This window comes from Dipodomys merriami, unplaced genomic scaffold, assembly GCF_024711535.1.
Source record: "Dipodomys merriami isolate MVZ:Mamm:240054 unplaced genomic scaffold, mDipMer1.0.p SCAF_129, whole genome shotgun sequence".
Classification (NCBI taxonomy): Eukaryota; Metazoa; Chordata; class Mammalia; order Rodentia; family Heteromyidae; genus Dipodomys; species Dipodomys merriami.
This window is the reverse complement of record NW_027202593.1, coordinates 643,786-669,594: the sequence shown is the minus strand read 5'-3', so window position 1 is coordinate 669,594 and position 25,809 is coordinate 643,786. Positions and strand designations below refer to the sequence as shown.

Sequence of the window (25,809 nt, the reverse complement as noted above, 5' to 3'; positions counted from 1 at the left end):
ACATGGTACAGTCTGGGCTCGGACCCTGGGTTCTCTGGTCACTAGCTGCGAGACCTAGAGAGAATCACTTGACCTCTTTAGCTTCAGTTTCACTACCTGGAAGCCGGAGATGCTACGAGGGTCACCTCAGGAAGTCATGGGGGCAGCACAGATCCACCTCCTGTGTTGACATCACACAGGGTGTTTAAAACGGAGTGATATATGGATCCTGGGCAGGACAGGTCTACAAAGCCAGGCAACGCAGGCCCCTGAGAACATGCCTTTCAACACACTGAACAGAAAAGCTACTTGTAAAAATGGCTGACCAGTAAGTGCAAAATGGCCAAGGAAAAGGTTACATCCACTCCACACAGCCAGGGCAAACACATGGGTGTACTTGGACCTGGGTCGGGGGGCAGCCAAAAAGGAAGCTCCCTGGATGAGCCACTCAGAAAGAGCACTGGATGGGGACCAACGAGTCTTGTTTTGCTCGGCAAAAGGTTCATCCCCACCCACCCACTGCCCCTATTCCCAGTCCATGCTTCATTTTCATTGTCTGTGAGAAGACAGATCTACTCCAAATTGGCTTTTATTTAGTTAGGTCTGAGACTAGGACTTAACTCAGTACCTGCTGCTTTTGTTCAATGTTTCGTGTTCTACCGACTGAAAGGCCCTTTAATAGTGAGACTCTTGAATAACAAACTCAGGTACTTCTCAGTAATGGATCCTTGACATCACTACTGACAACTGGCTGCCTTCACACAGTTCTCTCACCACTGTCTTCATCATCATCATCATCGTCATCAAAATCATCATCATCACTATTTGGTAGTACTGGGGTTTTTTTTGTTGCTGTTGTTTTTGTTTTGGGTCTGGTTGTGGGGCTTGAACTCTGGGCCTGGGTGCTGTCCCTCAGCTCTTCAGCTCAAGGCTAGTGCTCTACCACTTGAGCCACAGCGCCACTTCCAGCCTTTTTTTCTTTTTGCTTATTTGGTGCTGAGGAATCGAACCCAGGGCCTCAGGCATGCAAGGCAAGCGCTCTACCACTGAGCCACCTTCCCAGCCCGGCAGTACTGGGTTTTGAACTCAGTGCCTTGCCCTTGCGAGACTGGCACTCTATCACTTAGCTATTCCACCAGCCCTTTTTCTGTTGGTTCATTGCAGGAGAAGGTCTCGTTTTATGACCACGATCTGACCTGCATTTCCCCACGGATGAGCGGCAAGCACTGAGATTCCTCACCATTGGCTGAAATGGAATCTCACAAACGTTTCTGCCAGGGCTGGCTCTGAACTGTATTTCTCCAGATCTCTGCGGTGCCTTCATGACCCACCTCAGTGTGCTGGGTTCACTACTCTCAGATCTTCCTCCCCCAGCCCTGTATTTCCCAGCACATCTACAAGTGCCCTTCCGAACTAGGACTTAAGAAGGAAAGGCCTGTTACCTAGCGGCCAGCCCACAGAGAGCATGTGGAGAGGCCCAGGGGCTCCAAGGAGGAGCTCTGGTGTGCGGGTGGGGGTGCACTTACCGCAGGCCCAGTGAAGGGCACATGGTCACAGTTCTCCTGCCAGGATTGGTTGAGGCTCTGGGAAAACTCTTGGAAGAAAGCATGGGATTGGTTGAAAATGGAAAATCCCAGGATGTTGACCCGATCATCCACGAGGCTGTCCATTCTCTGGAGTGAGAACTCCTGGAAAGACCCAGCGGTCAGAAATAGAGAACGCAGTTAGAGAGGAGGAATGGGTGAAGGGACCGCAGTAAAGTGTTGGGGCACCTGGGTCCAGTCCAATGCACACAGGTACTGTGTGGGACACCAGGGGTCCAGGAATGACAGCCAGCTGTTCCCCTGGGAGCTCTCAGTGTCAAGGTGTAGGGCTTAAGAACAGGAATCAGCAGAGCAGCCTGTCAGCAAGGCAGGTACAAGACACACTGGATGGAGAAGGCAGGAAACATGCGTGCGCATGGGGCCTGGTGGAGGCCAGACGTGTCTCTGGAGGCTGAACACCAGGGCTGTGACCTGATGCGTGTGGCAACATTTTCCTGGAAAAACGCCTTCCTCCGTGGCTCAGGCCATCTTTCTCGGCCTCACATCCACCACGTGTTCCTTCTAAGTGACAGATGGCAGGTGCCTCGGGCTTGCTTCCTGGCACGGTGGAGACACAGGTCTCCTTCAGGCAGCCTTCTTTTCTGAAGACTTTGTTCCTCTAGGCCTGGCATCTCCAGTGCCTCCTCGCTCCCATCTCTCCTGCCCAGCGCCTGGCCTCTCATCGGCTTTGCCTGGCACGCTGGACTTACAAAGACTCCTTTGGAGCCACCGACCCCTGACGGCGTGGAGTTGGACGGGGATGAAGTGTATTTTGGATTCTGTCATACTCCCATTAGGGGAACCTGGACGTGCCAGAGAACGTATTGATTCTTAGGCTGATATGATGCCCTGTCTCTCTCACAGGACAGCTGCCCACGCGCTGTGGGCTACTAGCAGGCACGAGGGGCCAGATGGCTAATGAGAAGAAACCCAGTTGGCAAGGCACAGAGCCAGGCTGCTGTGGAGAAACCAAGGGGCCTCGCTGCCCATGGATGGTGGGAAGTGGAAAACATCTTTGCAGTGTGGGCAGGCTCACGGCCTCATGTTTGTGCTCATCCCACAGCCTGACGCACAGCCTGACGGACAGCAGCCCGTGGCAGTGAAGCCCCGATGTCTGGCAGGTCCAGACCCGCTAGAAGACAGGCTGAGCGGATAAGGGCCTTCTCAGCTGGACGTGAGACCTTAAGCAAGGTCTTTAACCTTACGGGGCTTCATTTTACTAAACGGAAGCAGTAACACTAGCAACCTCCTGTGTGGTTTCAAAGAACAAGGAAGAGCGACGCAAGGGCTCATCCTCTCTGGTTAGTGAGAAGGAATCCAGTCTATGACTGTGACTGGAGTATTCCTGCGAGACCTGGGCAGCACCTGCCCTCTCTCTCTGCTCTAGTTCCACTTGTCTTAGAAACCCGAGTTTGGGAGGTACTTCCTTCAGTGCGTGTTCTGGCAGAGTAAGGATGAATGCGGTAATCGCCGGCACCTAGAGACGGTCTGTCCAGAAGTCAGCCAGTCTGTCTTCCTGTCTTTGAATTCCTGCCTTCTTATCTCTCAACTCTATGCTACTTTCAAAGGCTGCTTTAGATGAAAAGGCGTCCAGAGGCTTCCTCTGCGGTTCATTCTATTTATGACGGCCCATGAGAGGGCCTGCAGAAGGTCGGGAAAGGGGACGGTGCTTTCTTTCACTGCAATTGCCCGGGACATTCTGGGATTCTACTCTCCAAGCATTCTTACAGCGAGGAAATTCTTTACGTCTAAACTTAGGCTCTCCTGCTGCCTGCTGAAGTCTATTTTCTAAAAGAATATGAGGAACATCTACCCAGCATCGACTATGTATAGTAAAAACCTTCTCAGCCAGCGCTTCTCACAGTGTGTGCCTCAAAACTTCCTCCGAGATGCAACTTTCGTGAAAACACAGCTCCATTCTCAAATAAGGTTAGGAGCCATTTGCATACTGTATTTTTTTTTCCTTTTCAAGACTCATCTCCACGCGCACATTAAAGGTTGAAAGGCTTCCTGCCGTGAAGCAGCGTGTTTAAGTTTTACTTAATCTCGGACTTCCCAAATCTATTGAACCTGGAATAGAGTTTGCCCTCCCCCACCTCCCCAGACCAAACTCTTGAGTGTTGTACAGTAGTAGCACCGTAGATACCAAGCATGAGGCCCTGAGTTCAAACACCAGTACCACAAAAAGAGTGTGTGTATCCGTACATGCTTGTGCACAGTGTTGTATAAGGACCTCGTGACTAGAGCTGAAGGCCAGGTCCTAGCCACGTGTGACTACAGGGTGTGGTTACCCTGGAATGAAGGAATGCATCCTGGGTAACAGCCTGAAGACCATGCGACCCGTCACCACAGCCATGCACCTCAGCCCAGCGTCGAAGGTGTGATGCTTCCAAAGCCCTGATTTACAGACAGGCACTGATCAGCTACAGGGATCTTTGGGCAGATCTGTTTTCCCATTGGGGCAGGAGACAGAGACCAGCAGGGAGAAGAGAGCTGAGCTGGCACTGGCCCCAGAGAGGTGGTGGTGCTGGAGGGAGAAGAGAGGAAGAGAAAGACTTGGACAAGGGGCGGCCACCACGGCTGTGAGAGGGGCAGCCGGGCCTCAGCCACACACTGTCCAAACATCATGAGACGCACAGTGCGGGAGCCAGGTGTTGAGGTGAGTGGATGGGAAGGTACGCTCTCTGACCTATTGGTCCCAGATGAGTGTCTGTGCCGGACAGGGGTCAGCCAGGGAAGAGGGGTCTGCTTGAGAAGCGGGGAGCTGGGTTAGTCAGCCAAGTCGTCAAACCTTTTGGGGCAGGTCAAGATGGGTTGAATACTGCTTGAAGTCTAAGAGCATTTAACAATCCCTCCTCTGGCTGACTTCAAGGAGGAAAGCAAGACACCAAGGCCCAGGCCCAGCCAGTGTCCGTGAGCTCATCAGTCTGACCCGAGCTACAGGAAAAGTGGCATCCTGGTCTGCTCTTCCTGCCCACTTGCCCCTTCTTATCTGTATTCCAGACCTAGGAAGCACACTGCTTTTCTCCTAGACATCCACACTAGAAACATCACAGGCAGCCCAGCTGCCATCTCTTCAAACTCTGCACCCAGTCAATTGCCTATCACTCAGATCCCTTCCTCCCTTCCCACCCGCCCTTCCTCATCTCCCCTGTGTGGTGATCGGTGATCGTGCCTCTGTCCTTGGGACTTGTGGCCACTACCTTGCTGATGACCGTGCTGACGGTTCTTACTGGCACTCTGCAGGGAGATGATTTCATCAAGGAACAGCAGCGTGTATCAGAAAAAATACAGGGGATAAGATGGTCCTGGGCTCACAGCCTGTCTGAGCCACATCTGCATTAGGTAATCTGGGGCAGGGCTCTGACTGAAACTCATTTCCAACAGGATCTACCTCGCAGGGCAATGGACGGAAATCAAAAGGTGTGTCTGACACCCAGAGGGGCCTCATGACATGGAGCTCTCCTCTCTCCACGTCCAGTCCCACCACCCACAGCAGGTGTTGGTTGAGAGGGCAAGCAGTCCTTCTGTCCTCCCCTTTCCTGGCTCCCAGGCCAAACCTGGGGAATATCCCGGCCCAAAGGCTTCTCCTCCCCCCTTCTCTTGCCCCTCCCCCTGGAAGAAACTATTCTTAGCTACTTGTCAAATAAGTTTGGCCAAGTCATTATTAGGGGTTCATTGCTTGGTGAGGCTATTTGTGTCAAGACAAGAAGGCTGGAGTTCAAGGTCAGAGCTCCTAACCATCCATAACAATAACAACGCAAGGTGGCAATAACTTTACTGCACTGTACTTGGCACGGGACTGGGCTCCAGGCAGACCTCAGCACAGCTCACACACAATCTCCGTCCACCCTCCCAGCAGCCCAGGGGCCTGGGAGCCATGGGAGATGACCTTCCCGTTTTATAACTGCAGGGTGGAGACAGCACCGAGCCTCTCCCAAGGTCGCCACGGCTAGCGGAAAGGGGCTCTGGATCCAAATCCAGACCCGTCGACTTGAAAAACCAATGCTCTATGCTTGGCTTCCATTTATCCTTCACTGGATTCAAACGTAGGATGAGTACACTGGGACTCATAATACTTATTTTTGTTTAAAAAATAAAAATAAATAAAATAGAGCAGTAATCCATCCTAGGCCCGCTGTGAGATTCGGAGTTGACGGCGGAGGAAAGCTCTGTGCATTTTGGAAGCGGCACGCAGCCTCCCTGCGTTCTTAGTATTTTTAGAAGTTGCAATAAACCCACTCAAGGACTTCGTTCCTCCATGTGCTTTCAGGCCCCATTAACAGGCGATGGGGAAGAAGGGGCTCTGCCGTGAAGGTGGCCTCTTTCTGCTGCTGCTTCCACTTCTGCATAAGGCCAGGAGCTCTGGCTGGCCCTAGGATCTCCCCAGCTTCCTTCTTCTTTGGGGGCTACAAGCAGCCTCCCAAGAGAATCATCTGACAGGTCTATGACCTATGGAACCTTCCCGCAAATGAGTCACCTGGACCAGCTGTGCTGTGAGCGTCCTTGCTTCACTTCAGAGCTGGCTCCATAGCTCAGTTAGTTATGCCTGAAATACCAGCTACTCAGGAGGCAGAAGGGAGAGGAACAAGGTCCCAGGCCTGCCTGGGCAAAAGCACGAGACCCTATCTATCTGGAGAACTCTGGAGCTAGCGGTCTCACTTGCCTTCTTCCCTCAAGGATGGCACTCTACCACTTGAACCACACCTTCACTAGCAGTGCTTGCCTAAAGATCTCTCGGACTTTTCTGCCGAGCTGGATTTGAACTATGATCCTTAAGATCTTAGCTTCTTGAGTAACTAGGATTACAGGAGTGAGCACCAGCGCCCAGCTACGCTCTCTTAGTAGACATGTGTCCTGCTCTGTCAGTGCCTTAACATTGGGATTCTAGCAGTCCCCTGTATCTCTGCTGCTTACACAGGCCTCAGCCTTTGGTCCTCTGTTCCATGCTCCATCTCTGGCCTCTAAACTACCCCAATTGCAAACATCACATTTGAGCAGAGCTCATCTGTTCCCATTCCATACCCAGCTCTGAGGCACACTGCTATTCTCTTTGGATTTTCCAGGCCACACCCAGACAGGACACATTTTATTCACAGAAGAAAGAATTAAGGTTCCTAGGAGCTAAGCATCTTACCCTGAAGAGAGGTATAGGATTAAGATCCCAGTATCAGACATGGAAGGATCTGACTGTGTCCCACGCCCCCTGCTGTGTGCCCGGCACTGGGTAAGGCCCCCTCGGAGACGGTGTGTTGCGCATCTCCTCACCGAGGTTCCCCGTGACTGACAGCTTAAAATGTTCTAACCCCAGGAGTCCTGAGAACATCAATGACTCCCGTTTCTTAACCTACCATTATGAAGTAGGAGTACTGGAAGAAATCTTAAGGATTATATTACTACTCCATTTGAACTCCTTTTCTTCCCACCTGTGAATGTCACCACTACCCATTGTCAAGAATTTGGAACACATTTACTTCTTCCATCCCTTCACCATCCACATCTCATCCATGTACGGCTGCACTCATTCATTGTATTGAGAATATTCTCTCTCTCTCTCTCTCTCTCTCTCTCTCTCTCTCTCTCTCTCTCTCTCTCTCTCTTTCTCCCCCCTCCCCCACCTCACTGTGGTTCAAACTCAGCCTGATGCTTGCTAGGCATGCAGTTTACCACTTGTGCCACATACCTAACTATTTTTGCTTTCTTTTATTGTCCAGGCAGGCCTGGCACCAGGATTTACCTCCTGAGTAGCTGGTCTTTCAGGCAGAAGCCAACATTCCCAGCTTACTTTTGAGTTAGGATCTTACTAAGTTCTTGGCCTAAGCAGACCTTGAATCATGATCATCTTATCTCTGTCTTGCAAGTGGCTAGGATTACAGCTGTGGGTCACCGCACCTAGCCAACATCTTCATTCTTTTGCATTTCCTGACTCCATCCTTGCCCTCCTCCCCCATCACCTCAAGCCCCGTTCTCATCATGACTAGCTTATTTCTGGACACAGGGTGGATGAATTGGTTTCCCTTTCTCAAGTCTGGCAATTCAACAATTTCCTCCACTGTGCTATGGCCGGAGAAATGTTTCTAAACTCTAAATCTGATCGTAAACTTCCAGTGATGCCCAACTCAATCCTCCTGGTTGTCCACAGGATGAGAACAAACTCCTCAGCTAGACATCAAGTCTTTTCATGACTCCTGTCTGCCTCTCTGCGCTCCTGCTCCGGCCTCCTCTGCCACCTCAGCCAGGCAGAACTGAGCCTCCACTGCACCTCCATGACCACTTGTCTTTGCTTGGAGCTTTCTACCATGCAGGCTTGTCACAAGCCACCACTCCAAGACCGGATGCCAGTCGAAGCAAATGCATTTGCATTATATCAGCATCTGCTTTGGTGTGTCGCTCACAGAGAGAAGTCAATGATGTTGACTGAATGAATTTCGGAAGGGGTCCTCTGTCAGAATGCCCCCCACCCCATCTCACACAGGCATCCTGGCCTTTAAGATGCCCCCAGGTTCTCCTCTCCAGATGTGATCCGTTCCTGAGCCACCCGAAGCCCAGAATTTCCTGGGCACCTCTGCGTCCTCTCCTCTCCCCCAGAGTTCACCTAACGGTGGTACCTGTCAGTCTATTTATCTGCATCAAAGCCTATGCTCTCTGCAGGCTGAAGATTGCTTTTTGTGTAATAGGTCTTTGAAGACAGTAGCAGCTGCGAGGCTAATTCATACCTGTCAGTAAGTTCTATTTAATGGGAGATTTGGTTCTAAACCTCCCAGCTCCTGGCTCTCCTGAATTCTTCTCCCGGCATGCTTCCTATTCATTCATTCCCGTGACCTGAACGTGCATATCTATTCTTCCCAGGAACTCTGTCCTTTCTCTGCTTTTCTTGCCCCATGTGAGTCCACAAACAAGACTTCAAAGGCAGAGCATATTCTATCTGGCTGGCTGCTCGGTCCCTGGCATCATACCTGGTGCCGGTGCTTAGCAAGGGCTCAAGGTACATACATTAAGCGACTTAATGATCTCCCGCCATCACCCGCCAGGGTGGACCCATCTCTGCAAAGACTATATTCAGACCCTGGCTCCTGAGGAGGACTCAGGCCCAATGGAACCCCTCCCACCACCTCTGCAGCGGCTGTGACTCTTCATCTTGCATTTAGCAGACTGTTCTGTGTCTCTGGGCACTAAACAAGTAGCTGTTAACTATGCCATCGACGGTGCAACTGAAATCTCCATGAGTGAAACTGGCATGAAAAATGGTAGACACTTTGTGCCCCTCCCATCTCTCAGGCTAGGGAGAGTGAGCACTTTCCTGCAGGTATGCTTGGTCCATCAGGTGTTGATTCATTACCCCGGTGGTCCTCTGCCCTCGGGACCCACTGGCAGGACTCTGACCTACACCCCAGAGGGCAAGTCTGTCCTTTCCCAGTCCCAATGCATTAGAGATGCCCGAGGCACCTGACATCTCCCAGGGGAACAGGAGTCATTTAGGAGCCATGAGAGACTGTCCACCCGTGACCTCTGCCTCCTTCTTGGCTTTGCCCGCTCCATCTCTCAGAAGGCTCTCTGGGCTCTCAGATGGGCTCCCATAGCAGGAAGCTGGCTTCACCCATTGACATTCCTTGATTGTTCCTGGCTTCTCTGACTCATCCCTTCACTCACTCAATATATCTGTGTCCCTGCAGAGCACAAGAAACTCGATGATGGGCAGGTCCTGTCCTCAAGGTGCTTATTTGGTGGGAGCCCTGGAGCGTACTAAGCAAAAGGCACCAGATGCACATCAGAAGTGGCTCCTGCTGTCAGAATTGCTGAGCTGTAAGCAGCGAGCTGAATGACGGGCCAGAGGGAGCCAGGTAAAGGAGGAGGGGCGGTGGTAGACACAAGCAGAAGCCTGTGGAGATCCCCACAGAGAGGAGGTAAGACACATTCCAGTACTGCAAGTGGCTCATTCTAGCTGGGGCGATAGAGAAGGAGGCTGCAAAAAGCCAAGAGGCAAGTTCCTCCGAGGCTATGCATAAATGGTCAGCTTGGGTTTTATCCTCAGGGCCACGGAGAGTCCCGGGAGATTCCTAAGCGAGAGAGCAATGCGATCATCAGAAACGCTTTTATCTTCCAACCAAGGTAGACGGCCCAGCTCTGGGATCCATTGGGTGAGGTACAGCGGGGTTTCCTGAGGGTCAGCAGTGTGGGCTTACCACTGGGCTGTGACTGGAGCTGTCCTCACGGGGGAGTCGGGGCTGGGGGAGCCCCGATGGCGACTAACTGAGCTGTGGATGACTCTGGCGCTGAGTACAGCCGCACGCTGGAGAAGCTGGATTGCTTCGTAATAACAGCACTTGCTACTCCTAATGGTGCTTGTAATACAATAGCACTTATAATGTAATAATAATAATAATAATATGATTTGCCATAATGTCTTTTGTTCTCATTCTCCCTATGCTTCCTAAACATTCATTAAATCCCAAATGCTCCTCTCTGCAGGGCCCCCATTCCTCAGGGCGCAGTACACCCCGGTGTAGTCGCTGAGGACCCCCATTTCTCCCTTTACTCTTCCCCAAGGGCTCAGTTTATAGATTCCCAGTGGGGGCCACTGATCTTGGTATGTTACCTGGAGATTTCTCTCCAATGCCTTCTTCTCGGCTCTCTGGTGACACCTCTCTTTGTCTACCCTTTCCCCAGGTTGGTAGAGGGGAAAGGACGAGAAATAAACAAGTTTACACAGGTGGCAAGTTGGATGGATGTGATTCTAATGTGATTCTAAAACCTAAAGGGTGTGTGTGCATATGCGTTTCACTCCCGTGATCAGATTCTGCCATGTGGTACATTCGACTTTAAAGATTATCCTGGCAGGTCTGTTCTAAGCCTACAAGTCCTTTAAAAGTGGAGCTCACATGGCTGGTTGCTGGACAGGATGTCGGGGAGCTGTGGGGAGTGGAGAGACAGCAGCACTGCAGGGGGGGGCCACCGTTGAAGTGCCGGAGCAGACAGAGCAGACGTGACTCTCAAGATGCTGAGAGTGGCCTCTCCAGGCAAAAGCCAGCCAGAATCCAGAGACGTCGGCCCTACAGCCTCGACAAAATGAGGAGACGAGTCGGAGCTACAGATGCGAACACAGACAGTGCCCCCCTGATTTCAGCCGAGCAGAGCCCACTCATGCCGAGCAGAATTACGACCTTCAGAACTTGGAGCTAATAAATGCTGCCGTGTAAAGCTGTGAGCGTCCTGGTAATTTGTTAGAGAGCAATAGAAAATGAATGCAACACAGAAAGCTGTAAAGATGGGTTTGATAAGGGCAAGATGTGGGCTGGGAAAAGGCAAATTTTCTCATTTACCACGTGGTTGTAGAACCTTCCACAAAGCTCACAAACTTCTCTGAACTCCCCCTCTCTTGCTTTGTAGAGCTGAGATGAGGATTATGTTGAAGATGAAAGATTTTTGAGTTACAGGTGCTGGAACTAGGAGCAGCTATGGTTGACATGCGTCCACTTTTACTAAAGGATTCTCTTGACTGTGGACAACTGCCAACTCTTCTAAATCAGAGGCAGGAAAGGCCCTGGCATGTCTGGATGAATTAATGAGACTTCTGAATCTTTAACGACTTTGTGACAGAGGTCAAGGCCAGCTCCCTCTTCCCCAAAGCTCTATCAGACAGAAGGCCTGGGCAGAGGAGATGTTTCCATTATGTTTCCAGAGATACCATGCCAGGGCACTCCCCAGAGCCTGCTTCCTAGTTCAATTTGATTTATTTCCCACATACAGCCTGATGCACTCTGTCACCAACACACACGGGCGGGCCCGTGTGTATGCATGCATGCACACATGCACATGTGCACGTAGGTGTTTGCATGCACTGTGCACCAGGACAAATACAAGAAGGAAGTTCCAACTTCCATTAAATGGATGATACCCAGATATCTCAAACTTGACCCTGGGAGCCACATGGGAGTTTTCCTCACTGTCGTGATGTTGGTCAAATGTCACCGAAGAGCTTGTTTGATAACTGGTTTCTATGATGCACAGCTGTTCTGTCCCCTCTGCCCTGGGCCTCCACACCCTGTTGAAGTCTTCCTGACTTGTGACGTTGAGGTTGGAGGCTCTGCAGGCCTGGGAAGGGATCACTGACACCATGTGTCACTTACCCCTTCCCCCCCAATCACTGACATCATGGGTCATTCCCCTCCCCCCCTCGCCAGCTCGTCAGTGTCCTCACACATGGATTCTTGCTGCTATGGGTAGAGAGCAGGTTGGGGAATGCGCTCAATGGCTCAGACATGACCGATCTTGGAAGTTCTCCCAGGCTGGGAGAGGTAGACTTGGCCAGGGAAGGCCTCAGTACGGAGGCCTTTTTCCTCTCCTCTCTGTCCCACAGGACTCGGTGAGGATCTACATTCCTGACAGCAGAGGAAGGCAAGTGCCTCATTCAAATATCCCCTGTTTCGAAGCCCATGCCGGGAACTATAGAGTAAGGACAGGGAATATTTCAGAAGTTCTGGGGAGCGAGCGGCCCTCTGTGAAGGGTCAGCAATAAGACAGGCGGACGGAGTGATGGCCCAGGTCCCCTAGCGCTGCAGTGAATACATGACACCTTCAAGCTGGGTAGCCCTTGCCTGGCATCCTCTGTCACAGTGGCCCACCTCCGGGAGGGAGTTCCTCCTTTCTCAGGTCTGAGTTAGAACCCCCATGGTCACAGACAAGGGCAAATCCACAGTTGAAGACGTCCATGAAGGACACAGCAGACAGACAGCTGTCTGACCTGAACCTTCCTGCTTCAGACTCTGGCCCTGCCTCTCCTTCCCACCCCTGGCTCCAGCCAGGACAAGCAGCACAATGGAGTCTACTACAGACACAATCCCATTCTTACCTCTAGGCCACCCCTTCAGAAAGAAAGGAGCCCTGGCTGGAAGCCTTCCTCTGAGCTCCACAGAAGCGCTGAATGTCCTGGGCCTGCACACCCAGCTCCGCTAGACAGAGACCTCTGGAGACAGGCCCTGTGGGCCCACATCGGGCCGGCCCTGTGTTCCCCAGCAGGCATTCAGCAGCCATTTGCTGAGTGAGTGGCCTTGATTACAGCATTTCCCACAGGGAAGCTGCTTCATCATGGCTGGCTTATCATTTTGATCATACTATAACTCAGGCTCAGGAACTTCATGCAAAGGCAAAATACACAGCCCAGCCAACACCTCCCGAACTTCCTCCTCCTCTCCCTGCTCACTGCTTCTGAATGCACCATTTTCCAAGCACCCAGTTTATAAAACGCATCCAGAGGGAGAAGGCTCAGAGCACAGCATCTCCAGGAAGTCCAGTGCAGGGGGGCGGGGGGGTCACAGCTTCCCCATCTCTCCCACCTGTTACTGCAGGACTGTCACCTATTGTGACTTACATTAGGGGCAGGCAGGACCTTCCCAGCTTAGACAGACACGTGTGTGGAGGGGGGTGGCGGGTTGGGGGGCAGGGAGGAGCATTTCCTTCATTACTCTAATCCTTGTTGCACTAAAAATGTATTTATTCCCCAAAGCATGTTGTGGTAGGCAGAGGGGTTCTCTGACAAAACTGAAATAAAGCTGAAATATGTGGGCATGCATCTTAGTAATTTTTATCATAAACTACACTGTAGAATCAATTGTTCTGCTACTAGAAAGTTGTATGACTGGCGGTCCATAGCCTCTGGCTAGATCTGTGAGTGTTGTGAGTTTGCATGTGTGCGTGTATGTGTGTGTGTGTGTGTGTGTGTGTGTGTGTGTGTGTGTGTGTGTGTGTGTGTGTGTGTGTGTGTGTGTGTGTGTGTGTGTGTGTGTGTGTGTGTGTGTGTGTGTGTGTGTGTGTGTATGTGTGTGTACTAAGGGATATGTATAATAATATGTGTAGGGATCAAAGTATATTATTTCATTTTTAGTGAAAGTGTGAACAGTATGGAATAGGCTCAAATGTCCCAAGAACTCTGATTTAAGTAAGTGAGAGGCTAATTTTGAATTTTTTCTGATGGTACCTTTGGTGTTCTGGAAAGGTAAAGGCTTTAAATCAGAAAACCAAGGCCCCAGGACGGGAAGTAGGAAAAAGGAAAAGAAAATATTTATTTACTAGCAACCAACTGAGGAGTAGAAGGTGTCGTAGTTCTAATTCCAGACTTGACACCTGCACATCTCTGCACAGCAAGGCTCAGAATAAACCACAAGTTCCCTCTGGCATGGGGCACTGGCTGGCTCTGGCTGGTTCTACAGATGCCTTGGTGTTAGCAGCGTTAACGTAACACTGCGACGAGGGTCATTCGACCCTGTGCACCTGTCCATGGAGATGGGGCAGGACTAATCACATGATGATCTTTAAAACCCCACAGGGAGAGACTGCACTGCAGACTCTGGGCCCAGACGGAGGAGGCTGTGGGCTGGGCAGGAAAGGACGCAGCTCCCGTGAGGGAGGTGCCCGGCACAAATGTCTTCGTTGATGTCTTCTTCCCTTCCACCTGCACGGTCCCTTAATGCGGACCCCGGGCCGCAGGCTTGGACATCACCCACACTCGGATCCCGACTGAAACAACCCCATGGCTCTGTAGACTCTGAACTCCAAATCTATCCAGGCCAGAATGGGAGGAAGGGCATCCGGGCCCCAGAGCTTTCTGGTTATTGTGTGGTTCTGAAAGTGCAGCGGCAGTGTGGGAAGAGGGGGCGGCCCAGGGCTCCCCAGCTGGGCTTCTTTGGGCTGCAGAGCTTTGTCTGCGTTGCAGAGCTTTGTCTGCATGAGCTGAACTCCTGTTCGCCATCACAAGGCACACTATCTCATCTGCCCAGCCCTCCCAGCCCAGGATGCTAGCACGTGAAGCAACGTTCCATTCATTTACTCGATAACTATGCATTTAGCATCTACTCTGCTCCCGTAGTCCCTAGGGGCTACAGTGGCTGGACACAGCACACTTGGTCTTCCTTTTATGAATCTCCAGGGTCTGAGGGAGGGGTCAGGTGAAAAGAATCCTCCCTGGAGAGGAAGGCTACAAAATGCAGAGCCCAGGGTGCTGCGTGGCTGTGGGCTAGCAGACTGGACCTGGCGGCCTGTCAGGGAGGCCTCTCTTGGGGAAGTGACATTTACACAGCATCTGAAAGATGATGAGGCTGGCTTGCCAAAGAAAGATGGAGAAGGGCGGGATGGTAGCGTCCTCGCCTCTTCCCAGACTCCATAGCTTCTTCTCCCTCCATCTGCCCCAGGTCCCCTTTCTGTAATAATTTTAGCAATTTCAATTACTTACAACTAATCTCTCTGATCAACCTATGGAAAAATAAATATAGGCTCAGGTCTGCTTGACAAGAAAATGAGCCCAGAAGAGGAAGATGGACTGCATCTATCCACTCCGCCCAATCACGGTGGAGAGAGGGCCGAGGGCCATCTATCACTGCTGGGCTCACCGCAGTTTGTGAATCCAAGGAGCTGCCTGGTGAACATAAAGTTCTTCCGTGGGCCACACGGGCCTCCAGCCAATAGGCCACACCTCCATCTCTGGGAAATATTCCCAGCACCAAAGCTTGGGAACTGGAATGCCCCTAATCACAGGGAAGACAAAGCCTGCCCCGGGCCGTAGAGACGTTCAGGCAGCCCCTAGTGAGCCTCTAACGTACAGATGAAGAATGGAAGCCCAGCAAGAAGATGGCATACACTGGCTAAGAGCTAACTGGCTGTGTTCGTGATCTGGCTCCTTATCTCAAGTACACGAGGGCTGTATGGACGTTGGCTTGCAGCTTCTGACACGGCAATGGCTCCTCTGCCAGAGCTGCTGTGAGGCTTTCATGAGAAAATCACCGTGGGACACTCACTGCAGGGCTTCTACGGGAGAAGGCGTTCCAAAAATATCAACTCTGGCTATGATGGCGTTAACGCTGTGCGTGCAGGGCCAGGGCCTGACGCTATGGCAGCGGCTCCACCATCAATCCAGCACCTTGGCCTCTAAGATGAGGCCTGCTGGGGAGGATGTGGGGGTAATGATCCTGGGGAAGGTGGTGATGGTCCTGGTGGTGATGGTGGTAGTGATCCGTGGTGGTAGTGGTGGTGGTGATGGTAGTAGTAGTGGTGGCGGTGCTGGGGGTTATCAGTGGTGGTGGTGCTGGGGATAGTGATGTGGTGGTGGCAGCATGCAGATACGCAAGTAGCACAAGCCAGTGCACAGGCAGCCCATCCCCCGGCTCCAGGGCCCAGTGATTTCCTACTTTTCCTCATCACCCTCAGACATCTTGACTTTTACCCTTCAATCTCCACTCTTCTCTCCAGCAAGCGACACGCTCCCTCTGTGGGCACGCTGCCTATCTCTATCCTCCAACAATAGATTAGGGCGGTTTTATCTTTTCCATTAGGCAGTGATTGCAGCTCTCCCTGGCTTCATTAGTAGCTGGATAATCCCTCCAGATTTATTACTGCAAATGGAGCGCTCTCCTTTACCTCTTCAGACAGCACTGGCCATATCCGCTGTCCCTGTGGCAGGTGGGGTTTTGCCCCAGGACCCTTAATTCATCATGTCCTCAATTGGGACTTCATCAGTCTGGCCGAGCAGCTTCCCCCAGTCAAACCCAGAGGCTAGCAGAGGCCAGAGACGAGAGACTGTCTTGCAGACGTGAAGTGGAACAAACCCAGCGCGTCTCTAACAGTCCTGTGCATGCACAGGATGAGAGCTGTGCAGGCCCAGAGTCTTTGGGTACAAGCAAGATGATGACCCCATAACCAAGTGCAAGCCCCCACTCCTAGGCTCTCTCCCTGGTGTCACCCACGGCCCAGGGCTGCTGTGGCCCCTCACCCTGCTGCCCCCACACGGACAGAGACAAACTTCTTCCACAGGGTCAGATGAACGGTGGCTGAAAGCTAGATTCGTGATGGGTCAGTGTGTCTCTTGGCACGGGTGATCACCCACCCGAATCCGGAGCCATCAGCCCGATGCGTTTGTGACAGGTGAACCAAGGAATCGGTGAGCAATCTGAGGTCTCATGTGTCAGGGGTGGAGGCGCACTGGTCAAATGCTCAGTAATCACCAATACAAACAAACCCTGCAATGGCGGATTTAGTCATACGTGATAACCCAACCATCTAATTCTGGTTAGTCTCTAGAAATAAACAAAACAGCCACGTAGGAGCCATTTCTACAGAGTATTACATACAAGACAGCAAGATGTACATCACTCATTATTTTTAACCCACAAGAAGCAGAAAAAGAATGGACCTTCTATTCAACACGTGTCGTGAGCTAATTTCTCTCCTCAGGCAGATACGACTAGTGCCTGCTTACATGAGAGAGCTCCGAGGCTGAGGAGGGTTAAGGAACTGGCACAGAATCACACCGCCAGCAGCTACTCAAACCAGATTTTTAAGTCCTGTCTATCTAATGCCAAGGTTTGCTGTGCACTCCAGTACTCCGCAGTGATCTGGGAACCCGCAGCACTGTCGCAGCAGGTTTCAGAGATGGGCAACTTTTCACAGTGTCACAGGTACTCCAGAGTTTGAAAAACATGACACCTTGTTTTTAAAAATCTTGTTTGCTGGCATCTTCCCAGTCTGACCCAACTGTCTTTATGTGTCACAAAGCCCCGTGTATTCTTGACAATTTCAAAATCCTTCATGCACACAAAGTCACGTGATTTCTGCATCACAGTAGCTGTGACATCACCATTCATACCCCACTTCAGGTGAGGTGACCCGGCTCCACACACAGCTGCACCCGGTCATGCTCAACCTTACACCTGGTGGAATAAAACCTGGACCAATCCCAGCTTCCTCACCTATAAAATAAGGGGTAAGATGGCCCCAGAGGAACGTCCAGTTCTACAACCTAAGACCCAGAGATTTTGTGTCCTGGCTGTGACTCAGTAGTACCTCTGAATTAGGGCAGGGCACTGGTGATGGGGCAGTCAGACTTCAGGTAGTACTCGGACTTGGCAAGGTGGTTCAGCCACCACCCTGTCATCCGAAGGAACCAGGGATGCATCTGAATGGAGAGGCCGGAGAGGTCTGAGTTCTCTGGCTCCCAGGGCTAAGAACTGTTGAGATGAGAATCTCCCTAAGATCCTATGCCAACATGCGTCTGCAAGGCCAGATTCTCTACACGGCTTCTGCTCCTCTACCTCTGTTTCCCCACCCACCTCCCACCTCCTGGGCTTCAGCCCACCATGACCGGCTAACCCGGACCCTGACAACACTTTATACCAACAAGGAGATCGTGAAAACACCTTACCAGGTTGGTGAAGATGTACGTGTAGTAGGCTGACACCATTCCCAGTTCAGCTGCCTGCAGAGCAAAGAGAAAGGGCTTAGAAAGGAAACCTGAAGCTCCCTCACCGGAAGCAAAGGAGCAGCAGGGACTCCAGGCATCGGCCATTTTGTCTGGCCTGCCACCCTTCAGGACCGGGTGGAGCGGAACACCTGGACTGGTTCTCAGGTTACCCTTGATCTCAAGATCAGACCAAGCACTGCCAGCCTCCAGAGCGAGGCCACCCCCTCACCCCGTTCCGACCCACGTCTCATGACACTCACAGTGGCTGCCACGCTCAGATTCAACACGCTTCCTGGAACAGAACTGGATATTATGGGAACTGGAATGACTTTAAGGGAAATGAAGCAAATAATAAAACAGAACTAGGATAATTATCTCCACCATCATTAACAATAGCAACAGCCAACGTTTACCCACTGCTCAATCGGTGCCAGGCATCATAAAGCATTCTGCATGGGGGAGGGCCTGTTATTATTCTCCATCTCCAATTATAGCAAAGAAGATGGACGGGACATCAGGACAACAGGACAAGTCACCTCTGTGGGATCATATGGGGCATGCATGAGAGAGATGGCATCAAAGCCAGACAGCCTACTCTCAGGATTTTCCACCAAACCACCCTCTCCCTTGAGGATCACAATACTGACAGAACTACATGTATAACCCCCTTCGAGGCTGGGGGTGTAGATAAGAGCCTGTGGTTGTAGGTGATGCCCAAATGAACTCCGATACCATCAGGATGCCCACGGAGACACCCGAGAACATCAACACCCGCAGTAATACAGGAACCAAGAGCTCCTTCGCAAACTCTGCTCCTGTCTCCCTGGAAGGAACAAGCTACCTGTGGCATATCTTGTCCTTGATCACAGCCCAGCAGCATGGCGCCCTCCACAGCTAAGAGACCAAGGCTTCAGAACTGCTTTCCTTTTGTCTGATCTCTGCACCTGTTGTAAATACCCCTAACCAACCTTCCCTGTCAGCGTGCCCGGCTTTGAGCATGACAGGTACTATAGAAACTGACAAGGAGATCAGGTAAATAATGAGCCGGGCTCTCTCCAGAGCCCTCATCCCTTCCAACAGTGGGCTAGATTTTCATAATATCTCCTGCAGCCCCCGGGGCCACTGGGACAGCGTCCTTGTCATGACTGTTTCGGTGGATGGGAGAGAAACGAGACTGGGACCCGACTGCATTTTCCTCTTCCATGGTGTTTGTCTCCCAAGGAACTCAAGACACTTGCTGAGCACTGTGATGGGAGCACTCACAGGCTGGCTGCAGGGCCTGGTGTGCCATCACCGGGGTCCCAGCTTGGTGACAAGGACACAGTCACTGTGGGACACAGATACCCAAGGCCTCGTGGCCAGGCCCCCTCCCGCTCCCTCCCTCCACACAAGCTGTGCCCCCCACCACCATCCTCCCGCGGTGGTGCGGTAGGGGCAGGATGCCACCTTCCACCCACACCCCGCCCCAGCTCACAGCCGCGCTGCCTGAATCCACGGGCACCACAGCTGGAGAGGGCTGGGGGCACCGTTAAAACCCCATTTTGTGAAATGTGCTGTCCTAGAGATCAACCACAAGCGATCCTTGGTTTTGAAGACCTGAACTCTGGGTAAACATGAAGTTCCTTGCCGGAAGAGCCGCTCAATAAAGCAGGGGATTACTGCCGCGCAAATCCTCGCAGAGTCAAGAGACTGTCTGAGGGCTGCTCCCCGCACCGCCTGCCTCCTCTCGACAGGGCCGTGTGGACCCCCGGAGGGAGGAACGCAGAGCTGTAGGGAAGCTCAAGGGGAAAACGGCCAGGTTTGCTGGAGGCACTGTCTGCCGGGACCACGGCAGTGTCAGGGAACAAAAGGAACAGACTTGCCCTTCCTTGATCATGGTGCTCATTGGGGCAGTGGAGCTGCAGGGCCTGGGTCCCCAGGGGACTCAGGAAAGATGGCCACTGGGCACCCAGCAGGGCTGGTTGCTAATGAGGATTTGTGATTGGCAGATTTGCCTTAGAAAGTAGAGCCACACACACAATACTGAACCCTCTACAACTCTACTACCCCCCACCCCCCACTCCTGAAAATCATCTAGAGGGAGGATTTGTGGGAGGAGGTGAACTCAAGGCCTTGCTCAGCGGTGCTCTACCACTTGAGCTACACCTCCAGTCTGGCTTCTGGCTGGTTACTTTGGAGATGGAGCCTCTCAGACTTTTTTTTGCCTAAGCTAGTGTTGAACTTCTATCCTCCAGACGGCAGTCTTCTGAGTAGCTAGGATTATGGGTGTGAGCTACGAGGCACCTAGCTCACAGAAACATTTTTTTGGGGGTCCAGTTGTGGGGCCTGAACTCTGGGCCTGGGAGCTGTCCCTCAGCTCTTCAGCTCAAGGCTAGCGCTCTACCACTTGAGCCACAGCGCCACTTCCGGCTTTTTTCTTTTTGCTTATGTGGTGCTGAAGAATCGAACCCAGGGCCTCATGCATGCAAGGCAAGCGCTCTACCACTGAGCCACCTTCCCAGCCCCGACAGAAACATTTTTAATGCAAATTCCCCATACCAGCAAAGCTACAAGAAACTCCCTGTGTTCTGGTGGCTGTGGGTATAAACTGTCCCAGATTTCTAAGAGGCAATCTGGCACATCATCTGAGAAAAAAAATCCTTAAAATGCACACCTTTAAGTCAGGATTTCACTTCTAGAAATTTACACTGGAGAAACAGGCGTGAGGGCGCATAGAGATTTATGTATGAAGACGTGCGTTCGGCATTATTTATTATAGCGAGAGATTAGAAACAGCTTGTTCCTTTAATACTAAAGAGCTAGTTACATAAATTATGGGACATCGATGTAATAGGAGATGATACTGCCATTAAACTGTTTGTAGAGAAGTATTTAATGGCATGGAGAAAATGCACACAGGGCACAAAATTAAGCTCCAAAAAACATTTCCAGAAAAGTTTACGTGGTGTCATAATAATTTGGGGAAAACATGTGTGGGGCGGGAAGCAGAGACACACGAAGTTAAGAGTGGTTTTGGTGGGTGAGAGGATGGTTTCCGTTTTCTTCTTGGTGCTTTTTTCATTTCGGCAATGAATGTGGTCACACCGCCAGGGCCCAGCTTCACACGCTAGGAGTTAGGGAGGATTCTTGGGCCAAGGGCTCTTGGCCCCCTAGGCATCCAGTTAGGGGGTGCTTTGGCCAGCTCTATCTCCTGCCTTCCCCGGCCATTTATACACTAACCTGAAGCCCCCAGCCGGACCCCCTCTCCCTAGGAACCACCCTCAACCTTCTTGCGCTTCCTTTGAAAGCTGGGGGCGGGGACTTTCTATCCTGAAGGATCCTGTCTCTGATGGCAGCCCCAGATGTGACGATGGAAGAAAAGAGGAGAGAAACATGTCTTAGAGAGCGGAGAAGAGGAAGAGGGGTTGGGCAGGCGTGCAGACAGACGTGGCTTTGGTGCGGTGGAACATTACTATAGCAACAGGCTGAGGGACAGCCTTCAGGACAGAGAGAACTCATTCAAATCTCTATTAACTCGCTGGCAAAAATAAAAAGCCAGGGAGAGAGGGAGGGAAGGAAGGAAGGGGAGAGGGAGGCAGGGGTGGGGGGAGACCATCTGAGTATCTACAAGGCTGAACCCCGTTAACCAGGAGAAAGCTCGCTCCCCGGTGGAGGATGTCAGGGCGTGTTTAAATATGCAATTAAAATGGCATTAGTGAGGTTAAGGGGGGCGGTCCGGGGGCCAGAGAGGGGCTAGGATGAAGGGCCTGCTCTCTGATGATATGCCAACACCTGTCCAGGAGCTGGTGCCAGATGACGTCACCCCTGCCCAGTGCTCCCTCCAGGGACCCATCCACCCCTCCCCCCATCTCCTGTCTCTTCCACCACCACCACCCCCGCCTCACTGCCTGACCTGAGGCTAGAAGAGAACCCTGAAGACCCCACTCTGCTCTGTGCAGTGCCAGCCTGGGACAAATCCGCTAGAGCCTCGGCTTCTCTGTCCACAGGATGAAGATGGTACACTGATCTGTGGCCCCCACGGGAAGGACCACACCGGGGGATGAGCGTAGACAGTGATTTGGAAAACGTTGGACAGGTATTGGGGCTTACACGAAGCCACACACTCTGGCATGACAGCTGCTTGTCCAAAACCTGGAGCTACTCCCGTTTCCTCAGCCTCTGAAGGAGCCCACAGCCCTACAAGAACCCTAGACCTTCCGCTTCTCCCCCACCCCACCCCCCGGCCCAGGATCTGGGTCTGGCTGATAAACACTTCTAGGCAGCCACCCTCAGCCTTTTTTTTCCTTTCAAGAACTACCTTTGAAAGGGAAACCGAGGTTGGTCTAGCCCAGGGCTAAACAGGGCAGCCTGGCTCGGACAGGGAGGAGGCTCCTGGCCCGCACCGCGCCTGCCCTGCCCGGCCCGACTCTCACCTTCAGAAGGATGGTGTGGGACATGGAGGCATTGGCGTGGATGATGATGGTGGCCGTCTTGTCATCCCGGATCTCCTTGAGGAGTGGGGTGGGGTCCCGGGAGTCATCCAGCATCCGGACGGACAGCGTGTCCTTGGAGATGAGGAACTGGCGGAGCAGCTTCTCGAGGTTTAGAAGGCCTGGAGAGGGAGAGAGGAGAAGCCGTGGGCTGTGGAGCTGCCTCCGTGGACCCCGGGGCAAGAACAAGACCACACCTGTGACTCCAACGAAGGCGAGAGAGGTTAGGGAAGGGTGAGGCGGGTGACGGCTGCAGGGGCGGGGCTGGCAGCGAGGAGCACCCCCATGGGAACAGGTTTGTTGCTCCCTGTTGGCTTTTGGGCTTCACTTCTCCTACCTAAAATAAGGGAATGCACCTTAGCTCCCGTCATCTCTCCAGTGACCTTGAGATGCCCTTAGGGTGTCCTTTAACGTGGCTGCCAAGGCTCCCTGGAGAATGCTGGGTAGAGAGCCCCCACCCCTTCCTGCAAAGCACTTTGTCCACGTCGGAGGTCTCTCTCCCCATTTCCAGGCTCTTTTCATGGGGCCAGTTGTCTGGGCTGTTTCTACCTCAGCTCTCAGGGTGGTGGGAGCAACAGCCCCGGCACACGGTAACCCCTCTGTAATGTCACATGCGCGGCTCTAAAAAAGCCTTTGTTCTCATCCTAGAAGTGGGAGGAGGGCAAACTTTCCTGAGGATCCCAACACCCAGAAAATGAGTCTATAGAAACCCTGTAATGTTCTCACAAAGATCAGGTATAATAGATCACAAAAGAAGAGACATGGAACTCAACCCCAGCAGGCAAGACTCTAGACCCAGGACCAAATGGGAAACGGACTGTGTGCCAAGGATTCTCCTTCTGTCTCCTCCTCCACTCCCAGGCAATGCGGCTGAGACCCCAGGGTCTTATTTCTGCTCCCTCCCTGCAGAGGCAGGCAAGAGGCGGGAAGGCCACCTTCCCAGCCAGTGGTCTCGATTCCAGTTGGGGGAAAAAAATTGTAGGCATTTGTTCCCTAAGCAATGACAGGAGTAACATTTATCAAACCTTATTATGTTCTAGCTAATATGCTGAAATTTTTACATGGCTTATCTCGTGTAAGTCCTTACAACAATCCTCTAAAATATTAAAATCCCTGCAGTTGCGAGGAGGCCGGGAGGCAGGGAGGGAGCAGCTTGCCTTCCTTGCTGGAAGGGCTGGTTTTCTACCAGGCGGGGGGTCCCTGTGTGGAGGGGTCCCTGTCCTCACAGGCTATGGACAGTGGGATCTCTCTCCTAGAGCCGTACAGACTTCCTGGACCCCGCTGACCCTTCAGAAACAAAATGACGGCGACCCTTGCAAAGGTGCTCTGGTCATGGAGAGGGGATGTGGCCGGCCCAACCACACAGAGATGCAGGACATGGCTGGGGCCAGGAGCCCCATTTTCTCACCTCCTATGAGTCCAGTGAACCTCCTAGAAGGAACTAAGCAAGTGACAGCACAGACGGTGCTTGGGCAGGTCCAGGGACCTGGGCCTGATTGGTTGTTGTGGAACAAGGAGAGGCAGCAGGGTTGGAGCCTGGGTGCCTTCGCTGATGCAGGCAAGACACTGGTCTTCCTGTCCCCGGTTTGGGAAGGCTTTCCAGGGAGCAGGGGCTGTGGTGGGGAAGGGAGAAGCTCACTTCCTGGACAGAGGTTTCTGGAAAAGCCCGCTGTGCAGGCCACAAGATGGACCCCCCTTCTCCCCCCCCCCCCCCCGCCCAGCCCCCACCAGGGCTGCTGCAGACACCGGCAGACTTCCTCCTCGGCTGCCCATGCCACCGAAAACTTCCTGCCAACTAGGCTCCAGGAGATGTGGATTCAAATGCAGTCATCCTCTTCTGGCAGAGGACCTCGAGCAGTCTCCTGGCCTCTTCGACGCTCCATTTCATAAGAGCAAGAAAACGCCACGAACACCCCATGGCATGCTGGGCACTGGAACTTGAGCAGTCTGTGTTTCTCCTCTGGCACCTAGCCACACGGAGCTCCAAAGGCAGCCTTCCCCACCGGTGTGCCTGGCTACTCGGGAGGTATCGAGCAGGAGGATCAAGGTTGGAGGCCAGCCCCAGCAAAAAGCTATCAAGGCCCATCACCACCGATAAGCTAGAAATAGTGGTGTATGCCTATAACCCCAGACACACAAGAGGTGTAGATAGGATTCTCACAGTCCAAGGCTAGCCCTGGCACACATATGAGACTATTAAAACAAAACAAAACTGCCACACACAAAAAAAAGCTAAGAAGGGCTGGGGGGCATGGCTCACGCGGAAGACCAGCTGCCAAACAGCCCTGAATTCAGACCTCAGCGCCGCCACCACCACCAGAAAACAGAAACAAACAAACAAAAGTATATTCGGATTTTAACAGTGCAGTGTGACATTTTCCAATTGTCATTCTCCTCACCTCTGTGTAATGAAACTAAAGAAATCTTAGCAAAGGCAGGTGATGCCAGAGGAGTTAGAATTTGCTCGCTCTCTCCCTTCCTCTCCCCCTTCGCTCCTCCCCCCTCCCCCAGCCCTCCTCTTCTGTAGAGCACTGGCCCAGCTGCAGGTCTGCCTGCCAAGTCCGAGACCGAGAAGGACCTAGGGAGCCTATTAGTCTCGCTCAGGATGGATCGATGAGAGGCCCAGCAGGCCGGCTGTTCTGGGAGGCAGGAGGGAGGCCGGCTTCCGGAACTGGAAGGCAGGAGTCCAGGGAGACAGCAGAGGGACCGGGAGAGGCGTGAGAAGCACAGTCAGGGTCAGACCCAAGGAACAAGTACCAAAGTGACGGGCCTGCGGCGGATGCACAAGACGCTGGCGTCAGAAACCAAAAATGTAGAAAACAGCTCCTTCTGCCCAGCCTCTCCTGCCTCCGCTGGCTGGGTCCCTCGGTGAAGGGCTTTGGCCCTGGAAAAGCCTGGCATCCCCGGGAGGGCTGCACTTCCAAGTCCTGTGGGAGACTGCAGATGGAGGAGCGTGGTGAGCAGCGCGATGAGACGAGGGGTGTGGATCTCCTTCACAGAGGTCCGAGGGGAGAGGAGAGAAGGCAGTAGCTGAGGCTGGGGACTGTATGATCTTGACCGCTCCTTCCTTCATGCTTATGAGAGTGACAACAGAGCCCATCTTATGTGATTATCAAGAGGTAGGATGGTTTAAATGACAAGTGTGTGTGTGTGTGTGTGTGTGTGTGTGTGTGTGTGTGTGTGTGAGAGAGAGAGAGAGAGAGGGGGGGGGGGAAGGGGTGGGGGAGAGATTAGGAATTTAACTCACAGAGAATTTAAGATTTAAGTGAGATCATATAAGAATCTTCATCACTGTGTTCGGCACACTAATACGCTGCCACCTCCCATTGAACATGGTTAATTTTACATCTCTGTGATCCAAAGGCGTCCCACAGCACCTCCTGGGGGCTGGAGGGGGAAAGGCCAACTACTGCCCCAGCTACTCTGCCACAGGGCTCCAAGTACCCATCACTCACTTTTGTCCCATGCTCCAGCCCCAGGGCCTCAGCTAGGGTCGCAGGACAACAATTACAGCAATTAAATTGTCTCCATGCCCCGGCCCAGGGACCTTCCC

At 52.5% G+C, this 25,809-nt stretch overlaps 1 protein-coding gene across 1 annotated transcript in view; it reads right to left on the bottom strand.

Moving 5' to 3' along the window:
* The window catches only part of LOC138824434 (glutamate receptor ionotropic, kainate 4-like), a 301,452-nt gene that overhangs the window by 78,920 nt on the left and 196,723 nt on the right, over positions 1-25,809 (bottom strand). Inside the window, exons 7-9 of the mRNA XM_070018282.1 lie at positions 22,200-22,378; positions 17,749-17,802; positions 1,506-1,667 (exon numbers count right to left, since the gene is read on the bottom strand). Of these exons, the coding sequence (XP_069874383.1) occupies positions 1,506-1,667; positions 17,749-17,802; positions 22,200-22,378 (395 nt within the window). The remainder of the gene's footprint in view (positions 1-1,505; positions 1,668-17,748; positions 17,803-22,199; positions 22,379-25,809) is intronic.